At 23.7% G+C, this 23,183-nt stretch overlaps 1 protein-coding gene across 12 annotated transcripts in view; it reads right to left on the bottom strand.

Moving 5' to 3' along the window:
* LOC127287763 (rap guanine nucleotide exchange factor 2-like) overlaps positions 1-23,183 on the bottom strand; it is a 128,439-nt gene that overhangs the window by 13,481 nt on the left and 91,775 nt on the right. For 10 of the 12 annotated variants that reach the window (XM_051314862.1, XM_051314861.1, XM_051314868.1 and 7 more), the window contains 2 exons: positions 21,561-21,636; positions 4,324-4,422 (listed from right to left, as the gene is read on the bottom strand). In XM_051314862.1, coding sequence (XP_051170819.1) covers positions 4,324-4,422; positions 21,561-21,636 — 175 coding nt within the window. Of the gene's footprint in view, positions 1-216; positions 551-4,323; positions 4,423-7,151; positions 7,307-21,560; positions 21,637-23,183 lie in introns of those variants that run through there. The other 2 variants (XM_051314866.1, XM_051314872.1) reach the window with 2 other exon arrangements.

Below are 23,183 nucleotides of genomic sequence, written 5' to 3'. Positions count from 1 at the left end.
AGAGAGAGAGAGAGAGTAAGACAAGAAACAAAAACATCAGTACCTGTCACTTTACTCCAAAAAAAAAAATTCTTTTTGACAGGACCTTTATGGATTAGTAAATACACATGAATTGCCGCCATGAAAAATGAAGGATTCAAAAAGAATTTTATTTTACTGAAAATGTTAACAAGAACATTAAATCTTGTGCAAGTTTTTGTATATAAATATACTCACTTGATACATGCCAAATGCATCCATTTTTTCAATACCGGTGCATACAACTTCCCAATTCATTGGTGTACGTCAACGCCATTCAATATTCATTCATGGCGACGACAATTTTCCATATTTTCTTTTTTTCTATTTCACCGACTTTCTTTTTTTTTGAAACGGGTCGAATTTAATTTTATCACCACACACAATTTCACTTGAGCCGTGCTCGAGCGATAATTTGTTTTTATTTTTTTATCAAGACAGAAACATGTTTTCCCACAGAACCAAAGTTATGTATCCATTTTGCTATAAGGCTAAGTCGACCACCCGACACAGAGACTAACGGACGAACAACCACGGATCAACTGAGTCCTGGCTCCCTCTACGTTTGTAGAGAAATTTAAAGCAGGGGCGAAAAATTAAGGTGCCATAGAATAACAAAAAGAATAATTCAACTTTTTCACAATAAATTTATAATATTAGAGTGAAAAATTAAAATTTACTTCTACTCAACAATAATGAATAAGTATATTATTAATTTAAAAAAAAAATTTATTTTTAGTATTACAAAATTAAATTATTTTAAAGAAAATTATTAAAAATAATAAATTAAATTATTTATATAAAATAAGTTTTCAGAATTTTTTCCATTCTCAAATATTATTGTTGTCATAAATATATTGTATATTATTGTAAAATTTTTTTTTTGGAAAAGAAGTGTCACGCCTACAGATTATAAAATCATGAATACTTCCGGTCAAAGATTAAATGGATTTTACTGGATTTACTTTAAGTTTATTGTATTATGGTTATACATTGTATTGTATATGTACATCAAAATGTACCCGTTTCTCGGAAGCTACAGGTGGACCACCTCAGGGATACCTCCCATGGTGACGTCCCTGCCCTAAGGTCACGTGACTCTTTCTAATCGGCGGGTGTCTAAAAGCAGTGCCGTCATTGTCAAACCAAAAACCCCTTGTCTTTAACTTTTATTATTTAACAGAAATTCCCCATTAGTATTTTATATACGCATAATAAAATTTATTTTCCCTTTATTTATATTGCAATAAAAATATAATCATAATATAATAACAATAATAGTAAAAATAATAATAAAAAACATAATAATAATAATAATAATAAAAATAATAATATAAATGTGTTGTAATAATAATAATAATAATAATAATAATAATTGTTATTATTATTATTATCATATTACATTAATTTTTTTAAATAGTATGGAAAAAAATGTTTTCTATATTAAATTGGTCATGTGTAATTTATTTTTATTTTTATATTAAAAATTAATGAAATGCATTGGAATAAATTTAATTGTATTTAAGAAAAGTGAACGTAAGTTTAAAAAAAAAAAAATCTGATACTGCTGTGCCACTGATCAGAGGACGCCAGACATAATCCAAATGATGTTTCACGTTCATAGTCTCTGGTTACAATATTCGTCATTGGATACAGTAGGTCGACATTATTTTATTGTATATACGTCAATGAATAATAAACTCACAATCTTTTGATAATAAAATCCTATAAATTATTCCGTTCATACAAAAAATCAAGTTTGAAAAAAGGAATCAGACTTTGTTTTAAAAATTAATTCTCATTCTATAGTTCTCTATATTACAATTTGCACAAGTTTTTATTAATAAAAAAAAAAAAAAATTATTTTTGTGAAAAATTTAAATAAATTGAAATATTATTATTTCAGATTCTGTAATTTCATTGGTTATTCCAAACAATTATTGAAAAATATTCTAAAAGAGGAAAAAGAAAAATGCGCATAAGAAATATGGGACTCAAATAGAAACGTGCAGTTACCGTCGAAAGAAAGATTTCTCATGATTTATTTGACCCATTATATTATGCTTCTTCAGTCCTCACTTTTCCTTTTTCGACTGGTACCTCTCAATATTATGCACTGTACTTCCCATTCCGTTAAGCTTTTACTTTTTCTTTTTATATATATACAAATAACACAATAAAAGTATAATACTATTTGTTATGCTTATAAACATAAACTGCATTCTTTATATTTCGTAATCCAATTTTCAAACTTTCCAGGTAAGTACATACCCCTTTTGTTTAATTCAAAATTCTTAATGATATTAGCATTCTTATTCTTATTATTTTATTATTATTATTATTATTATTATTATTATTATTTATTATTATTATTAATTATTATTACAATTATATTTTATCATGTTTAACATTTTCTTTAATATTATGTATTGTTTCAATGTTTTAAATTATGTAAAAAAATTAAATTAATTAATTTAAAATTTATTACTGAAAAAAAATTTATTTGATTCAAATACTGGATTACTTGATTATTATCAAAATAAATATTTACTTGAACCAAATAATTTTTATTTGAATGAAATAAATTGAATTTGAACCAATAATTTTTGTATTTGAAATAAATACCATTTAATTAATTCAAATAATTTCTGTATTTGAAACAAATGTAATTTAAATGATTCAAACAATAATTTATTTGATCCAAATAAATATATTTATTTAAAAATAGTCAAGTAATCGAGTATTTGAATCAAATAAATTTTTTTTTTCAGTGTAATATTTAAAATTATTTTGTAATTTTTTGTTTAAAATTGTGTTTCATTATGATTAAAAATTTGTTTAAAAGTATTTTCAATTGTATTTATAAATTATATTTTATTGTTAAAAATTATGTTTAATAATATTCAATTGTTAAGAATTATATTTGATCAAAATTATTTTAAATCAAGTTCCATTATGTTTCAAAATTTGATTATAATTATATTTATTACTGTTATTCAAATTATGTTTATAATTAAATTTCAATTATGTTTATATTTAAATTTCAATTGTGTTTAAAATTGTTTTTTTTTTGTTTAAAATTATATTTTATTAGGTTTAAAAAATTTAGTTTTATTATATTTCACAGTGTTTAAAATTAATTTTAGTTAAAAGTATGTTTTATTATATAGTATTTAAAATTTTTATTATAATTATTTTTAATTCTACTTCATTGAGAAAAAAAAAATTTATTCGATTCAAGTACTCCGTTACCTGATTATTATCAAATTAAATATTAACTTGAACCCAATAATTTTTATTTATGTCAATTAAAATTTTATTTATTTCTAATACAAAAATTATTATTGGATCAAATAAAGTTTATTTAATTTAAATGAAAATTATTTGGTTCAAGTAAATATTTATTTGCTAATAGTAAAAATAACCGATTATTTGAATAAAAAAATTTTTTTTTCAGGTGTTCAAATTATATGTTTTATTGTTTAAAATTATGATTTAAAGTTATTTTGAAATAATGTTCAATAGATTTGATTATAATTATGTTTATTACTGTTTTAAATTATTTTTATAATTATATTAAATTGTTTTTGAAATTTTTTTTAAATTCTATTTTGCTATTTTATTAAGTTTAAAATTATGATTATAATTATGCAAATTTGTATTTTAAATTACTTTTACTGGTTCAAATTATGTTTAAAATAATTATTAATTATGTTTAAAATTTTGTTTAAAATTTAATAATTACGTTTACTTATGTTTCATTGTTTAAAAATTTATTTCATTGTTTATGTTCATAATATTGAGTTGAAAATTATTTCTTAGTTTAAGAATTATATTTAGTCATTGAATTATATTTAAAAACACAACAATTTCTATAGAAATAAAAAGAAAATTGTTTAAAATAAATATTTACAAACAAATACGCGATTGTTTTATTAATTAAAATAATTTATAGGTCAAGTGTTATGGCCCTTATGATTTTCTTAACACTTGAAATTTTGACCAAGCCCTTTCTTTCATCAGATTTATAATATACAAACAGGTAATCTACATATATAGTGAGAATCAACATGGATCGAGTTAAATAAATGCACTACTGCTTGGAAGACAAGGAGGGCGTGTGTGGGAAAGTTTATACAGTCGGTCACGCAACAATGCAAGAAATAATCACAAATGACCACAAAAAAAAAAAGAATTTCTTCTTATCTCACCAATTAATTAAAATATCATTAATAGTGTAATAAAATTAATTAATATTCCAAAAAAATTGAGCCAAAAAAAAATTTTTTTTTCAGTTACACATACCGTTTCATCGAAGACGAGATTGACCTGTCGATGATCCGTAATCGGATGAGGATGTGGAGGTCGATGCATCCTTCCAGTGTGAACCTCCGGATAGTCAATCTGAAAAAAAATAATTTTTTTAAGTCCACTTTTATTTATTTTTTTTTTAATTTTTGTAAATAAAAAAATTTAGTTTTCTAATTTTATAATAAAAAATAAAAATTTCAAATAAATGAAACTTATTTCCGGTTTTATTATATTATTTTATTTTTCCTTAAGTGTCAAGAAAGAAGTTATCTGTCATCATAGGGGGGTGTTTACAATTTGTTTTTATGTCAGCTGTATTAACATTTTACTAGTGAGGATAATATACTCGTGCCACAGTATTTAACTCCTGGGAAGATATCAAACAGTAGTATTTGTTGTAGAGTACAGAAAAAAAGGAACAAAAAAAAAAAAAAAAAAAAAAATGAGAGAGAAAAACAACAGACTCTGGCCGGAACTCGTAGGCCGGACTTCCGGTTGATATAAACGTTTACGCGTTTATTTAAAATCTATCACGATCGAATACTCACAGACACTGATTTCAATATTTTTCAATAATGAAATTTTAATTAATTTTAATTTTTTTTTTAATAATACTAATAATAATATTTTTTTTTTAATTATCGTCCTATAAGAAAAAAAATGTTCCTTAGAAGAAAATTACATTCATAAAAAAAAATTTTCCATAAAATTTCATTTTAAAAGAAAATTAAAAAATGGTTTTATTTCTATTGAAATCTATATTATTCTATTAAAAGTTATTTTAAAAGTATAGTTTCAAAATAATTTTTGGAAATCAGCAAAATAATTTTTAGTTGCAAGCTAATTTTGTTATATTTCAAATATTTGTTCAAATAAATTATAAATAAATAAATAAAATTAAAGAAATAAAAATATAAATTTTTATAAATGAAAATTAATTAAAAATTTATCTTGGTTTTAATTATATGTAAAAAATTATTTTCTATTTTCCTAGATCTTTTTCTATGAGTGGGTCCTTCAACCCTGCGTGGGTGAAATTCCACACGATCATATTTGCGCTCGTAAATGGATGTAAATTTTCATTTTAATATATATAGGCCAAGAGTGTAGAAACAAATATACATTAAAAAAAAAAAAAATTTGTATAGAGATTTATTTTAAATTCAATTATTTTTGACAGAAACCACTTATATTAATCTAAATATTGAAATAAAAATTTATAATTTAAATATAAAATTTTAGTTGTTTCAATATCAAGTATGTTTTTACTAGTTATTAATCAAAAATTAACTTAAAACTAATTTTAAACATAAAAACTACTTGTTATTAAAGGAAACAATATTTTTAATTAAATTTCAATAAAAATTTACATTTTTATTATTTTTACAGTGTAAGAAAAATACAGAACCTAGAATAATAATAATAATAATATTTTTGATTCAAAAATATTATTTCTAATTCAATTATATATTTTTCTTAAATCAATTTATTTTTCATTTATTTATTTTTTTTATTATTTTTTAATTATTTACTTTTTATTATTATCTAAAGTATTTTTTAATTATTCTTTTTTGACTATTTATTTATTTATTTATTTATTTATTTACATGTAAACGGGCTTACAAAGAAAGAAAATTAGAAATTAGAACTATTTATAATTATTCATTATATTATTGTTATTATTAATATTAATATTATTATTATTATTATTATCATTATTTTTATATTATTTGTATTATTTATTATTATTTTTATATATAATCACAAAAAAAATTTTCGTTTAAAAAGTAATTTTCTTTCATATTTTTTTTGACTTATAAATCATTCTGCAAAAAAAAAAAAAAACATTTTCTTTTATTCACTTTATAATAAATGTATTGTTTATCACTGCATATTTGTAATTATTCACAGTATTAAATAACCGGCTTTTGTGCGTCAAAAACTCTTTCAACACCGGCTAAAATTATTTACCATTTACGTCAGAAAAAAAAAAGAATGTTATAACTTTCATGAGGAAATATAAAATATATCGCAAAACGATGATATAAAATAAAATTTACAAATTTTTCTCCAAATATTATTGACAAAATATATATTATATAATAAGAAATAATTTTTCTTATATAACCAGGAAATGAACTAATTTCAAATGTTTATATACTATTACTAATTAGAAAAAATTAATTAAATATAATAATAATACAGTGAAAAAAAAAAATTTATTTGATTCAAATAATCGATTGACTATTATTATCAAATAAATATTTTTATTTATCAAATAATTAATTATTTGAGTCAATTAAATGGTATATTTGTTTTAAATATAAAAAATTATTTTAAATACAATTGACTCAAATAATAATTATTTTGTTCAATTAAATATTTAATTGATAATAATGAAGTAACCGATTGAGTCAAATAAATTTTTTTTTCAGTGTAATAAATTATTATTATCAACATTATTATTACTATTTTTTTTTTTTATTATTACACATTGTAATTATTATTATCTTTTTTGCTTATCGAAAACTTTCTCTAGAATTTGAGGTATTAGTATATACCTTAATGGTACTTTTAATTATTAAAAAAAAAAATAAATTTCAAAATACTCTATTATAGATTACTGAAGTTAAAAATGAAAGTGCCTTTAAGAAAGTTGGGTATATAAAAAAAAATCTGCCAATCAGTAAAATGAACGTAAAATTATTATCTAGGCTCCGATCACTTTTTTTTTCTACTAAATTGACCTCAACATTCTTTCGTCGAAGTATTAAAGAGATAAAATTTTAAGGATTTTGGGATTTTCTTTTATATATATATACCTCTGAAGAGATTACAGAAAGTGTACTCGGTGTTCCAGGCCAACTTCTGGACAGTGAACGACCTCTTTTTGTCCTCATAGTGACCCGAGGTCGACCTGGTCTTCCAGCGTGTTTCAACATTTCTTCACTTCTCAATTTTACACTTCATCAATTTTTTTCAATTTCACGTTGCACATACATATATACACTTATTTTTTATCCATTTTTTTTCCAATAATCACTTTTCGTAATCCATCTTTGGTATTTCATATTTGTTTAGTAAATTTTATCCATAATTTACATCACGTAAGATTTATTATACACTTTTTTTTATCCTTTTTAAAACATTTTATTTCAATAATTATTATTATTATTTAGTATATTAATAATAATAATCACTTCAATCACAATATAATTATTTCACTTATTATTATTATTCGCGCAGTAACCTATATTTATTCAGCAAGATTAGACATTTATCACAACTCTCTTTTCTTTGCAACGATAACAAAAGTTGAATATTTTCACGATTTATTTATTTTTCATTTTTGAAATAACTATATGGAAATTTGGAAAAGAAATATAGGATTTTTTCAAAAAAAAAAGAAAAAAAAACATTGAAAATATAATAAAAATTTTTAAATTGAAAAACAACTTTGTTAAACTATAAAAGCAACGACGAGGTCACTCGCGTACGAGTTCCCAGCGTTTACTGTGGAACGGTTAACCATTCCATGACGCTGTATCAACATGGAAGAGCATGAGAAGCTCGACTCATAAAAACTTGGAGCTGGATGGGTCTCTCTCTCTCTTTCTCGTTTCCCCTCTCTCTTTCTGTATTTATTGCAATGTAAAAGAAAGAGAGAGTGTACTCTCTTCATTTCCACGTGAGTTCTCCCACTATATATAGTGTAGAATTTCTGTGTGGTGTGTAGATGCATTCGCTCATATATGTATACACTAAATACGTGTATAGAGTATATATAGTGTAGAATATAGCAAACCAAGGAACAAGAGACTGAAAAGAGAGACAAGGCAACTTGGAGGAGTTGGTCACGTGACACGAACCGTACGGTTCACACGTGTTAACATACTCTGTTAAATAACTTCAGAGACTTGAAAATGCCTCTAGAAATCAAAATCTAAACTGTTCCAATGAAAAAAAAAACTGTATTAGAATATTCCCTCAAAAAAAAAAAAAAAGAAAAAAAAACAAATACCAATTTTCTTTTATTCAAAGAAATCAATTTCTTTGACCAATTTTTCTTTAATTCAAAGAAATTAATTTCTTTGACCAATTTTTCTTTAATTCAAAGAAATTAATTTCTTTAACAAATTTTTCTTTAATTCAAAGAAATTAATTTCTTTGATAAATTTTTATAGTTGATACAAAAAAAATCTATCTGTTTCAAATAAATTATCTTTGTTTCAAAGAAATTAATTTCTTTGACCAATTTTTCTTTAATTCAAAGAAATTAATTTCTTTGACAAATTTTTCTTTAATTCAAAGAAATTAATTTCTTTGATAAATTTTTATAGTTGATACAAAAAAAATCTATCTGTTTCAAATAAATTATCTTTGTTTCAAACAAATTAATTTCTTTGACCAATTTTTCTTTAATTCAAAGAAATTAATTTCTTTGGCCAATTTTTATTTAATTCAAAGAAATTAATTTCTTTGACAAATTTTTCTTTAATTCAAAGAAATTAATTTCTTTGATAAATTTTTATAGTTGATACAAAAAAAATCTATCTGTTATTCAAATAAATTATCTTTGTTTCAAACAAATTAATTTCATTGACAAATTTTTCTTTGATACAAAGAAAATTTATCTGTTTCAACACCCAGAGAAATGATTTATTTGAACCAAATAAAATATATATTTGATTTAAATAAACATATAGTTGTCACAGAGCCTACTAACTTATTTATTTGGCGTAAATAAAAATTTTATTAATTGTCAGAAATAAATTTTTCTTTGGCTCAAATAAATTTTTTTATTTCAATGAAATGAAATATATTTGCAACAAATAAATGAGTTAGTAGGCTACCATTTCTCTAAGTGAAATAAATTATCTTTTTGTTTTAAACAAATTATCTTTGATTCAAAAAAAAAAAAAAAAATTATCTTCGTTACAAAGAAATTATTTATTTAATGCAAAAAAATTTTTACATTCAAAAAAAAATTTCTCTAAATCAAAGAAATTTTCTTTGAAACTAAAAAGCTCTTTTTTGTTTAATTCAAAGAAAACATTTTTTTTTTTAATAAAAGAAAAAAAGTCAAAGAAATTGGTTTCTTTAAATCAAAGAAATCTTTTCTCTGGTTCTGGGTGTAAATCAAATTAAAAAAAAAAATTTGTTATAAATTTTATGTTCCATTGTAAGAGTAAATAAATTCAATCAAATATTAATAAAAAAAAATTTAATTAAACAATTCATTTCCAATTGTGGAAAATTATAATAGAAAATAGGATTGATGCACCCAGAGAAAAGATTTCTTTAATTTAAAGAAACCGCAATTTCTTTTGACTTATTTTCTTTTATTCAAAAATAAAATTTTCTTTGAAACAAAAAAAAACTTCTTAGTTTTAAAGAAAATTTTCTTAGTTTCAAAGAAAATTTTCTTTGATTCAAAGAAATTTGTGCATTAAATTAAAGAAATTCGAACATTGATATATTAGGATCAAAAAAATATTTATTTGAATTAAATAAAAAATTTCTTTGAAGCGAAGATAATTTTTTTTTTTTTTGAATTAAAGAAATCTTTTTTCTGGGTGTATATAGACAAATTTTCTATATACATATATATATATAAATTGATATTTAGCAGAAGAAACGATACAGAAAAGAAAGGTTCGAGCGAGGTCGACGGTGCTAAAAATTCCACCCCAACCCCCTCACGTCCCAACACCGGTAATGCGATGGTGGTCCGAAACCAGGCCCAGGGACGTGTTATATTCATACTGTAACCATGGCGTTCAACTTGGCGCCTGTCTACTTTATTTTAGTTCTCTTTCTTGCAGTCTCGTCAGGACCGTATTGGCGTCACTGCACTTGACTATGCAGCAGGAAAAACACAAGTGCGAAAAGAAAAAAAAAAAAAAAAAACAGATATAATATCAAGTATATATTCTTTAGTCTAATATCCCACTTCAGAATTCAAGTTGAAAAAATTAATCTAATCTCTTAATTTTTTTTATCTCCTTTTTTTTCAAACTATACAATTCTATACAATCAAATCAATGGAAAAAAATGTGAATATAATTTAAAACATAACCAATAAATAATAATAATAATAATAATAACCAATAAGTCATTGAGAAATTTAAAATTTAAAGGCATTTAAAAATCGTTAAAATTTAAATTCCCATCGATAAAAAAAAAATATATTGGAAATTTAAAAAAAAAATTTATAATTTTTCGAATTGTCGAACAAAACATTTATGAGGGTCGAAGCTGGCAGTCGTAAACTAAACACTAAAATTTATAGCTATCTATATATTCTACTTGATTCTATAATACCGGCTATTTTAGTCTTCAATATTATATACATAGTTTAGTAAAAGATCCCTTAAAGAATTTTCAAATCATAAAATTGGAAAACCGTCTTTTCCAAGATAAAAGGAAAAAAAAAAACTGACGACAATATTTTTAAACAAAATACAAACATTTTTTTTTCTTTAAAAATAAATATAAGAGTTTTTTTTTAGAGGAAAACGGTTTTTTTTTGTTAAGTTTGTTGTAAACATAATATATTGTATACCTACATTGGTAAAAATAATAATAATAAATTTTTGTTGAAATTATTATTGAATGGAATTTTCATCCCGATTTTTTATATATACTAAAGAATTTATATTTAACCGAAAAATCATTTAACAGAATTTCTAATTGATAGAATTTTCACTTATTCGAAATTGCAAGTGCAACAAAACAAGCAATCAATAGAAAGAATTTTGCGCGAATTTTAAAATCAACCAATAAAAAAAATTAATCCATAAAATATTGTGATTGATTGATTTTAAAAATCGCGCCAAATTCTCTCTGTCGATTTTTGCTTGCGAATTTGGCGCGAATTTTAAAATCAACCAATAAAAAATTAATCCATGAAATTGTGACTGGTTGATTTTAAAAATAGCGCCAAATTCTCTCTGTCGATTTTTGCTTGCGAATTTGGCCATTTGCAATTTCGGACAAATGAAAATTCCATCAATTAGAAATTATCCCATAAAAATCAATAATTAAAATTTTCATTTTGAAAGAATTTTATTAGATATAATTATTTTTTTTTAGACGAATTTTCATTTTTCGAATTAATATTTGACAGAATTTATTTTAAACAAAATTTTTTACACAATTTTTAGGCAACGAATTTTTATAGTACAAAATTCTTACAGCGCCAAATTTTTATTTGTCCAAAATTTCAAAATGACCGACGAGCAAGCAATCGATTTTGGCGCGATATTTAAAATTCACCAATCAAAAGTTGTCGCAAGAAAATCGTGATTTGTGGATTTTAAAAATAGCGCCAAAATCGAAGTGTTCGGACAATTGTAATTTCGGACAAATTAAAATTCGGCTCAATGAAAAATATACCTAATTAATAAATTAGATAAATTCTAAAAATTAATTTTTAGAACTTTATTAAAGTGTCTGAAAATTTTGTGAGCTTTTAACAATGAAGAATATTTGATAATAAAACAGTTTAGAGAGAAGAAATTGGAAGATTACTTCCTTCCGTATTTGTGATATATATATGTATACAATGTGATCGTGAATTGAAATTAATAGAACTGTGAAATGCTTGTGGTGAAACGCTCGTTCAGTTAATCTGATTCAAGTATCAACTTTCAAATAAACTGTACTAAATACATTTACTCATTTATCTATATAGACATATACTGAATATACTGAGTCTCGAAACTTGCAATGGAAAGGATCAGTTGGACCGGAACTCAACCTGTCAAAGAAAACTGACCCTACTTCCGCCCATAAAAAATATAGTCTGTATGTGTTTAAGCCCCTTGACAAAACCAAAACAAACTAATTAACTATTTAAACTGTTCAAAAATGACTGGAAATTTTAACATTTCCCCTCCTTTGATGGGAAACTTCACTCGTCATTTTTAATAATTCAAGTGGTTCCATTATAATATTATAGAGTTTCAATTAAAGTGCCAGTCTAATCTCTATATGTATTTTGTATTTTTAAAAAACATTTATTTCTGTATATGAAATTATCTGCAATTATTTTTATTTCTGAAAAAAATCATCAATTATTTTTAGTTATGTTTAAAATTATATTTGATCATGTGTATAACACAGAAAATTAAAAGGCATTAAAATAAGCTGCAACGCTTATTATTTTAATCCAATTTTGCTTATTTTAATACCAAAATGGATTAAAATAAGCAAAATTGGATTAAAATAATAAGCGTTGCACAGCTTATTTTAATGCCTTTTAATTTTCTGTGTAAAATTATGTTTGATTATTTATTGAATTTTGTTCTATTGTTTAAAACTATGTTTAGTTTTGTTTACAATTATGTTTCAATGATAAAATTATAATTACTATATATGTTTCATTATTGGTTAAAATTTTGCTTATACACGAAAAAAAAATGGAAAAACGAATAAAGTAACTTTTACTATATACTTTAAAAGTAAAACTGGGAACTGTCCGCAGTTTCTGCGCATTTCTGTCAATTTTTACTCCAGAAATAGTAAAATTTACTTCTGAAATAGTAAAAATTATTGCACATAGTAAATTTTACTATTACAGGAGTAAAAGTTGCCAGAAACGGCGGACAGTTCCGGTTTTACTTTTAAATGTAGTATAAAAGTTACTTTATTCGTTTTTCCATTTTTCTTCGTGTAAAAATGGTTAATTTCAAAATTATTTTTTTTTCCAATTAAAATAATGTTTGTGTTTAAAATCACAGAAAATTATAAGGTATTAAAATAAGTTGCAACGCTTATTATTTTAATCCAATTTTGCTTATTTTAATACCAAAATGGATTAAAATAAGCAAAATTCGATTAAAATAATAACCGTTGCAGCTTATTTTAATGCCTTTTAATTTTCTGTGATGGAAGGCAATTTAGAAATACGTAAATAAACATAATTTTATATTGTATCTAAAAATTATGTTCGATTATGTATAAAGTTTGTTTAAAATTATGTTTACATAATAGAATTATATTTACTATATGTTATTTAAATATTTAATAAATTATTAATTATGTTTCATTATGTTTAACTATGTTTAAAAATTGTTTTAATGTTTATAACATCATAGTGCATAATATTGTTAAAAACTAAGTTTAATTTTGTTTACAATTATGTTATTTATTATACGTTTAATTAATTTTTTTATTTTTAATTGTGTTTTAAATTATATGTTCAATTTTATTGGAAATTGTTTCTTTGTTTTATAAATTTTGTTTAATTCTTTAAAATGATATTTAATTTGTATTTAAATTATATATTTAATTAAAAATAATGTTTAATTGTTTAATTGTTTAAAACCAAAATATTTACACTAAATCGCAAAGCAGTCTATAATATATGAAAAAAGTAACAAATCACAGCCACATAATATATGAATTAAAACAAACACACAACAAAGACGAAGTTAATTTAAATTTTTCCCACACGAGTTCAATTATTATGACTCAGAGATCGTGCGAGTAAGAACCAGAGTGCTTGGGGTTTTGTTAATGTAGTAGTAGAAAATAGTAGAAATTTTACTCGCAGAATACGATATTAAAAGCCACAAACGTAGGGAACGTATGTTTGTATATGTGTGTGTGTGTGTATTTGTATATGTGATATGTTGTGACCGCGAGGCATGAATGGAAAAGCAAGACGTTGCGCTATCCTGCATTTCACACATATAACGCACGAATACATGTAAATATATATATATATCTCTCTCTATCTTTCTCACTGTATTTTTACATACAGTATCCCTTTTCCATTAATATTATTAAAAAAACAAAATTACCTACATAGTTTTAAATTATTATTATTAAAAAATTATTATTAGTATTAATGTTATTATTAATATAATAATAAATAAATAATAATTATTGTGTTATAAGTATTATTATTATTAATTTATTTGTTTATTTTATTATTGTTATTATTATTATTATTATACAAATAGAATATTCGATATTAGTAATACGGAATGATTAATTGCATTTTAATTGAAAAATTCAATAATAGATTTAAAAGATATTTGTATATATTTATTTATATATATACTAATACGTCAAAGGGTTCCTATATATTTTATGCCCGAGCGAGCACCAAGGGGAAAAACTTGATTCTCAAAGAAAAAAAAAAAAAAAAAAGGAAAAAAAAATAATCGAGGTTCTTCTCCACACCTTTTTCTTCAGAAAACGGTATAAGGGAATCCATGGGAAGTGAACTAACTTTATACAAAAGCGGAAACGATAAAAAAAAAAAATAAAAAAATAGTTCCAATATTGACAAGAGACTTATGGAATATTGTGTAATCCTATTACGAAGTGTCATTTGTATAGACTTTATAAATATCACTATCGTATATTAAATTTATCAGTTTCTTCGTTTTTTTTTATATATATATTTGAGAAAAATATTTGCCTTTAGAAAAAAATTAATTAAATTAGAAAAAAAATTCCAGAATAATTGCAGATCTTTAATAGAAATAATTTTTGAAATCATTTTTTTTTCTTCAAATTATCCTGAACGCTGTCACCAATACGATGTACCGCGCCAGTAATAATTTTTGGTAGGGTCAATTTTAGTTTAAATATAAAATATTGATAGTAGAGATTTAAAGATATAATATACTAAAAATAGACTATTTTTCCTTTTTTTTTTTTGAAAATTGATAAACGTGTATTGTAATTTGTACCACATTTATCGATAATCGATAAATCTTTATCGCGAGAGTTCTCTTGAAATTGATACTTTCTCTGGGTTATATATTTAGATACGAGATTTTCGAAACAAAGTTTATACCATCTGTAAGGGAAACTATATCAGTTAGAAATTCGATAAGAGAGCTTTGAACTTTTACTGAAATAATCTAAAATAAGAATAAATAAATATAAACAAGTTAGAATTTATTTTGAAATTTTATTTGAACGAATTTCTAAATTACAAAATTTAAACGAATTTTCATTTTACCAAATTTTTATTCCATGGAATTTTAATTTGATGGAATATTATTTTATCCAATTTTAATTAGACAGAATAAGAATTTTTAATTATTTTTTAATTAAATTAATTCTATTTTTTTAACCGGATTTCGAAATTTTTACATTTTGCCGAATTCTTGAAACGTCGAATTTTTATTTTACCGAACTTTCATTTGTTCGAATAAATAAATATCTGCCATGGAAGATTTTTTTTACCTGTAACAGCTATAAGTTTCACTGGAACAGCGATATCACTTAAAACAGAAAAAGTTTTTCCTATTCTATAGAGATATCGCTGTTCCAGATAAAGATTTTTTTCCATCAGAAAAAATTGTCGCGCAAATTTTTTTAAAATTTAAATCATGAAGTCAGTTATTTATTCGGACAAATATAATGAAAGTTCGGTAAAATAAAAATTCGGCTAAAAATAAATATAATAAAATTCTGTTGCGATAATTTTAACAAATTAAAGTTTTTTTTTACACGTCACAGCTAATTTTTTTAGCAGCTAACAATTTTTAGTTGCTGTAGCAAACATTTTTGTCAGCAAACATTTATTAGCATCTTATTATATTATAGTACTTAATTCACAAAATAAATAAAATAAATAAAAACTTTCAGAAAAAATAAAATCTCATTCCATAAATATAAATAACAGGATATTGAATGGAAATGACTATCTCTACTGATCTAGATTTAACACCTACATAGAGTATAATGTAACAGAAATCAATTTTCAAATTAATAAAATTTCAAAGAAGTTATATATATATTATAAATTTAATGAAAATTAATCAGCCGAGTATTATATATATAACTTATCTTAATTAAAATTAAATTGACAAAGATTTTCAAGCAGGGAAAATTACCCTCTCAGAAATTCATGGCTGAAGTGAAAACGAACAAGATTGGAAGCAGAGGAGGATTAAATATTATTCGCGCCCACTCACCCTCGCATATATATATATATATATATACGAGAGCGCCTCGCAAAGAACTATAAGGTAATTTGCAGTATCATCACCGCACCATTATCTCAAGAGGTGGATAATTGCATGAAAACGCACGTCAGATACATGTACACATTTTATATATATTAACTCTTTTCTATGTAAAAAAAAATTCTAAAATTAAGAATATAAATACTCTTATATAGAATATTTTTTTAAGAAACAAAATCTATATTTGATTCAAATAATCGGTTATTTATCTATTAAATAAATATTTACTTAATGCCAAATAATTATTATTTCAGCTATAATTAAATGGGTATTTGTTCAAAATACAAAAATTATTGGTTAAAATACAGTTTTCGATTCAAATTATATTCATGGAAAAAAATCTTTATCTGGAACCCCAACTTGGAAAGATTCCACGGAAAGTGCCCCCCTGGAGGTTCTATCAGAATTCCGCCGGAACTTCCAACGTAATTCCGTTGGAATTCCATCGGAGTTCCAAAGAATTTCCGTTGGGATTCCGACGGAATTCCGATTAATTTTTTTCAAAATTTTTAGAGTCCTAATTCCATCGGAACTCCGCCGGAATCCCATCGGAAATTCTTTGGAACTCCGATGGAATTCCGACGGAATCTGGAACCCCACTTGGAAAGATTCCCCGGAAAGTGCCCCCTGGAGGTTCTATCAGAATTCGGCCGGAACTTCCAACGTAATTCCGTCGGAATTCCATCGGAGTTTCAAACAATTTCCGATGGGATTCTGACGGAATACAGATTAATTTTTTTTCAAAATTTTTAGAGTCCTAATTCCGTCGGAATCCCATCGGAAATTCTTTGGAACTCCGATGGAATTCCGACGGAATCTGCGGAACCCCACTTGGAAAGATTCCCCGGAAAGTGCCCGCTGGAGGTTCTATCGGAATTCCGCCGGAACTTCCAAAGTAATTCCGTCGGAATTCCATCGGAGTTCCAAATAATTTCCGAAGGGATTCCGACGGAATTCTGACGGAATCTGGAACCCCACTTGGAAAGATTCCCCGGAAAGTGCCCCCTGGAGGTTCTATAAGAATTCCGCCGGAACTTCCAAAGTAATTCCGATTAATTTTTTTTCAAAATTTTTAGAGTTCTAATTCCGTCGGAACCCCATAGGAAATTCTTTGGAACTCCGATGGAATTCCGACGGAATTACGTTGGAAGTTCCGGCGGAATTCTTCTAGAACCTCCAGGGGGCACTTTCCGGGGAATCTTTCCAAGTGGGACAGCAATATCTATTTCTCTAGAATAGGGAAAACTTTAGTTGTTTTATTGAAATATATAGTTGTTTTAGTAAAACTTTTCACTGTTTGAGGTGAAGGCAAATTAATAATGAAACACAAAATGTTTACGCGCTTTGAAGAAAGGGATCTTAAAAGCAAAAAAAGGTTATGTTATGAAATGAAATTATATCAATTCTCAATAAAAAAAAATTATACATTCAAAATATTCAATAAAAATTGATTTTAATTTTATATATAAATATAAAACGAAACTTTTAACTTAAGAAAAACTATAGAACATAACCTATAATTCGTTTGCTTCTACGGTCCCTTTCTTCAGAATGCGTCTCACAATTATTATTTAACAAAAAAATTTTAACACCTAAGAATTTTTTTTTAAAATTGTATTTCAAATTTAGGTGAAATAAATTTTATATTTTCAATTATAAAATCTACTTTTTAGTTTGAGGTTATGTTAATAAAAAAAAAAAAATAAATTTCAAAAGAGAATTTATTAATTTTCATTTTTTAATATAAAAAATAGTTTTTGAAATAAAAAAGAAAAATTATTTTTTAAAAAAAAGTATAAGACAGGTAGAATAGATATATAAAATATATAGAGTTGAGAAAAGGGAGAAAGAAGTTATATTATTCTTTTTTATCAACGTAAAAAAAAAGAGGGGGTGGATGGGCGAGACTATATATATGCGATGAAAAATAAATGTTAAAGGTCACGAGTCTAATATGCTACAGATTTAACAGCTCCCGGCACTGGGTGAACCTAAATACGCCTCTTTTATATCATTAAAAAAACATGAATACAAATGCGAGGGTTGAAATTTTCACGTGGGAGAACAACAACAACAACAACAACAACAGGAAGATAAATAATAATTTACTTTAATGTATTATTTCATTTTTTTTTTTAAATTTACCTTTGACACACATTATTTCTTAATAAAATTTAACATATACACGAGAATATAAAACAATATATTAAAAAATAAAAAAATACCTTGATATTTTTTAACCTAATTTTTTTTACAAAAAGAAAAAATTAATTCTTAATTAACGTTAATATTGTGATAATTAATGTTTCCATATTTGTCCATTTATAATATTAAATTCAAATATATGTCAGAGTTTACTTGAAAGTCAAAGTTTACGTTTAATTATTTTATGTTTGATTCAGTTTCAAAATAATTATTTCAAATTTTCATTTTCCTCGATGTATGAAAAAAAACCAACTAATTAAAATTATATGAAAAGCTGATTTTCTGCTAGATTTAACAAATTAATTAATTAAATTTTATAAATTATAAATAATTAATTCAATTTATAAATAAAAAAATATAACGAATATTGTTTTTTAGAAATAAAAAAATGGTTTTCAAATTATAAAATGATTTTATAATTCTATAATTATTCTATAAATATAGAAAAAAAAATGTATTACACTCGCGGACACAAATAATTTTTTTTTTCAATGTAAGTAAGCTGAATGGTCATTAGAAAAAAAAATCAAAAGAAAAAAATGTGAAAAATCTTTAGAAAAAAAAAAAACTAGAACCGAAAAGCCTGGCGACATAAAAGAAACTAAAGTAGTGCAAGATTTCTATATATTACATTATAAGTATTGACTACTAAACGCATGGCCTTAATTTCCTTTGGAAGTAATTTAAATGAAATTACATATACCGGATTCACTCGTCCGGTGGTAAAGAAGTTTTCCTATAATTCAATATAGGGGGCAGCATTTACTTGAGAGATCGAAAATAGTTATACGATAGTTTTCTACTTTATCCAATGTTGTGTTTGTCATTTCCTATAACTAATCATTTTTTAATTCATTTAACAATCATCGATATTTTTAATAATAATAATAATTATTATTATTATTATTATTATAAAAAGTAATAAAAATAATAATAATAATTATAAATATAATAATTATAATAAATATAATTATTATTAATATTATAATAATAATTATTATTATTAATTTATAATTTAGTTATAAAATAATTTTGATATAAATAATAATTTTACGTTAATAATTAGGTGTGTAAATAACGAACAAATAATGTAGAAAAAAAATTAATGCAACAATAATATGTGTATATATAAATTAAGAAAAAATTGTACTGTTATAAACATTTTGAAACATAATAGGACAGTGGGTATGTTAATTACGTTTATTTTCTTGCATTTGAAACTGCAAATAACAGTATAAGTGTGAGAAAAATTCAGCAAATATAAATATACTGTTAGAAAAAATTAGAGAAATGCAAAATGAAATTAAAATTTACTGAAAAAAAATAACTCGAACTCTATAAATTTTAATTGATGATAATTCGTTAACTATATTTAAATTAGTGAAAATTTCTATACCTACTAATTTTTAGTCATTTTTCACGAAAATTTTAGTTAAAAAAAATTATTAAATCAAATAGTTATATTATATATTTAATACAGTAATATTAATTAAAAGTTAGTAAAAATTTCTAACGATTTTTAGTTCTTTTTCACTAAAATTAATTACTAAATTACTAAATTACTAAATTACTAAATTACTAAATTAAAATAAATTACTAAATCAAATAGTATTATTTTTAAATAATTAATTAAAAATTAATTAAAATTTCTACTAATTTCTATTTACTTTTCATTAAAATTTATTACTAAATTATTAAATTAATAAATTAAAATAAATTACTAAATTACTAAATTAAAATAAATTACTAAATCAAATAATAATATTTTTTAATAGTTTTATTTATTAAATATTAGTGAAATTTAGTGGAAAAATTTTAAATTTTTAGTAACTTTTCACTAAAATTAATGACTAAATTACTAAATGAAAATAAATTACTAAATAAAATAGTAATATTTTGCAAACATTAATATTCACTAAAAATCAGTGAAAATTTCTGCTAATTTAAATTAGTCAGCAAAAATTCCTTAATACCTCAAAGAAAAATTTAAAAATATTGCAATTTTTCGAAAATCTACAAAATTTTGATAAAAATTTAAATTTATCTTTATTTTTTTCAAGACACAGACTTTTAGTTGCAAATAAATTATAATTTAAATATTATTCCCCATTAATTACTATTGACGAGAAATAAATTTTTTTCAAAAAAAATTTTTTTTTTTTTTTTGGTTCTCACTGTGTGAAAACAAGGTGAACACATATATAACTCGAGAATGAAATGCGAATATATCGATTAACTGTCTCGTACAGCATATATATCTCTGGCAAGTCATCTTTTGTCTCTAAAGCATTGTCTTTCACTTTGATACATATATATATATATAGGAACATATGTTTTTCTATACTATATACATTGCATAATAATAAAACATACAGGCTTTTATAATAATAACTATAAATATATAATTTACGAATTTTCCACTTGGCACATACTATAGAGACTTCATTAAGTTTATTAATATATATATATATATATATATATATATATATATATATGTAAAATGTGTTCCCTAAGTGCGTTCAAAAATAAAGATCAAAAATAACTTTTGACATAGAATATTTTTCACATCATTAAATATATGTTATTATTATTATTATTATTATAAACTTGCGTGTGTTTTTATGTAAATAATTAAAAACAAACACGAAAGTTTATTAACTTGTCTTACATCGTTAAAAATCATCTATGTATTTATTTATAGAAAAAAAGTTTCATGTGTCACACGATTGATTAATTAATTTTAATATTCATGTGTTCTACGTTGTAAAAAAATTTTTTTTTTTTTATCATTTTATAATAATGATTTTCTTCTATTTTTAAATAGAATATTATAGAACAAAAAAAATTTTATATTTTATTTAATAATACGCAATTAATTTTATGACAACTATTTTTCTATATAAAGCAACCTTATAAAAATTTTCTAAATGTTGCTAAATCTCATTAAATTTACTAATTTTTATTTAATTTTTTTTAAATTTTTTATTTATTTAATAAATAAATTTTTTTAATATTTTGAATGTTACTTACCACTATCATCTCGGAGGGCTCCAGAACGAAACATTCATTGGGTCTTCTTGCACTGCCACCTGTCCGTTTTCCAAAACTGAAAATGAAAAAAAAAATATATTTATTAATGAAAATTAAATAAAAAAAAAAGAAATTTAATTTAATTTTTCAGTGTATATTATATTAATTAGTAAAGAGAATAAAAATAATAATTGGTGTTATATAATAATTATAATTAACTCTGTACAATTTTAAATTTAAGTTTAACACCTGAAAATTTAAGTTAGAAGTTCTGCTACCGCGGGTACAGGATGAAATTAGAAAGGGTGTCTCTCGCCAAGGATATAAACGCTATTTAAAGTTTGGATTCTCGCACTACTCAGGACTAAATCCTGTTAATGGAGCACCCAAGAGAGCCAAAAGCTTATAATTCGCCTTATTCGTCTGCAAAATTTCCTCAAATTGTGTTTTTCAATCTTTTTTTTTGCAGCATAAAATTTAAAAAAAATTTATTATTATTTTTTTCTACTATTTGTAAAAGAGAATTCATTGAATTCTGTGATTTTCAAACACCCTTTGTTATTATAACCTTCCCCTCTCCATATAATCTTAATCGTATTATTAAAGCCGACGCCTTGTCAGAGTCGATAATAATCAAGATGTGCTTGAAAATATCACGAAGCACCCTATATATAAGGCATTAACCCAAATGACATTTATTAGACCAAATGAGATTAGAAAATGCCACGTGTCCTGCTTGTAAATAGTATATGTCGAATTAAATTACATTGCAAACTTGTATGGCTAAAATCACAACGCTTTTTATGTATACCTTTAATGTCCTCATGCATTTAATAAAAAGTGCCAGGAATCGAAGAATCACAGCAGCAGCATAGGGTCAACAGCCTCCCCTTTCTCTCTCTTTAACTCACACGCCTTTTTTTTCCCTTCCCTTTCTTTCATACAACCATCTTGGACTTTCAATTGAGTATCTCCACACTTCATTCAAAAACTCGACATATACCAAGAATGGATAATCTCGTATCCAGAAAGCAAGAAGAGATTCCAGGAAAGATACATTTTCACAGCATTGTAAAGTTTTATTATTTTTATGGACGATTCTCCAAAAACAGGAAATTTCCCTGTCTAGATATATCAGCTAAATATTCTAGAAATTATTTGATTTGGACAAAAATGTCATATTAACAAGCCTAAATTATTATACCTCGAAAAAAAACACAAAAAAACGTTCTTTGGGGTCTTTACTACCACTTTTCTCAAAATAGTGATGTGCTAAACAATTTTGGAACACGGAATCGTGTTCAGTGGTCGAAAATACATAGAAAACCACTACCATGTCAAAAATAATTATAAAAATTTTATTTGGGGTTTCTATCCCCACTTTTCTCAAAATCCTGACGCGATAGACATTTTTGGAACCCGGAACCGAGATAAGCTATTAAAAATACATAGGAAACGATTCCCATGTCAAAAATAAAAAAAAAAAAATTTTTTCGGGACTCTTCCCCCACTTTTCTCAAAATCGTGATGTGCTAAACAATTTTGGAACACGGAATCGTGTTCAGTGGTCGAAAATACATAGAAAAGCACTACCATGTCAAAAATAGTAAAAAAAAAGAAATA

Source organism: Leptopilina boulardi, unplaced genomic scaffold, assembly GCF_019393585.1.
Source record: "Leptopilina boulardi isolate dan_hultmark-lab unplaced genomic scaffold, ZJU_Lbou_2.1 LbouV2_372, whole genome shotgun sequence".
Lineage (NCBI taxonomy): Eukaryota > Metazoa > Arthropoda > Insecta > Hymenoptera > Figitidae > Leptopilina > Leptopilina boulardi.
Note: the sequence above shows the minus strand (reverse complement) of the source record. Positions and strands in the feature narration are given on the sequence as shown.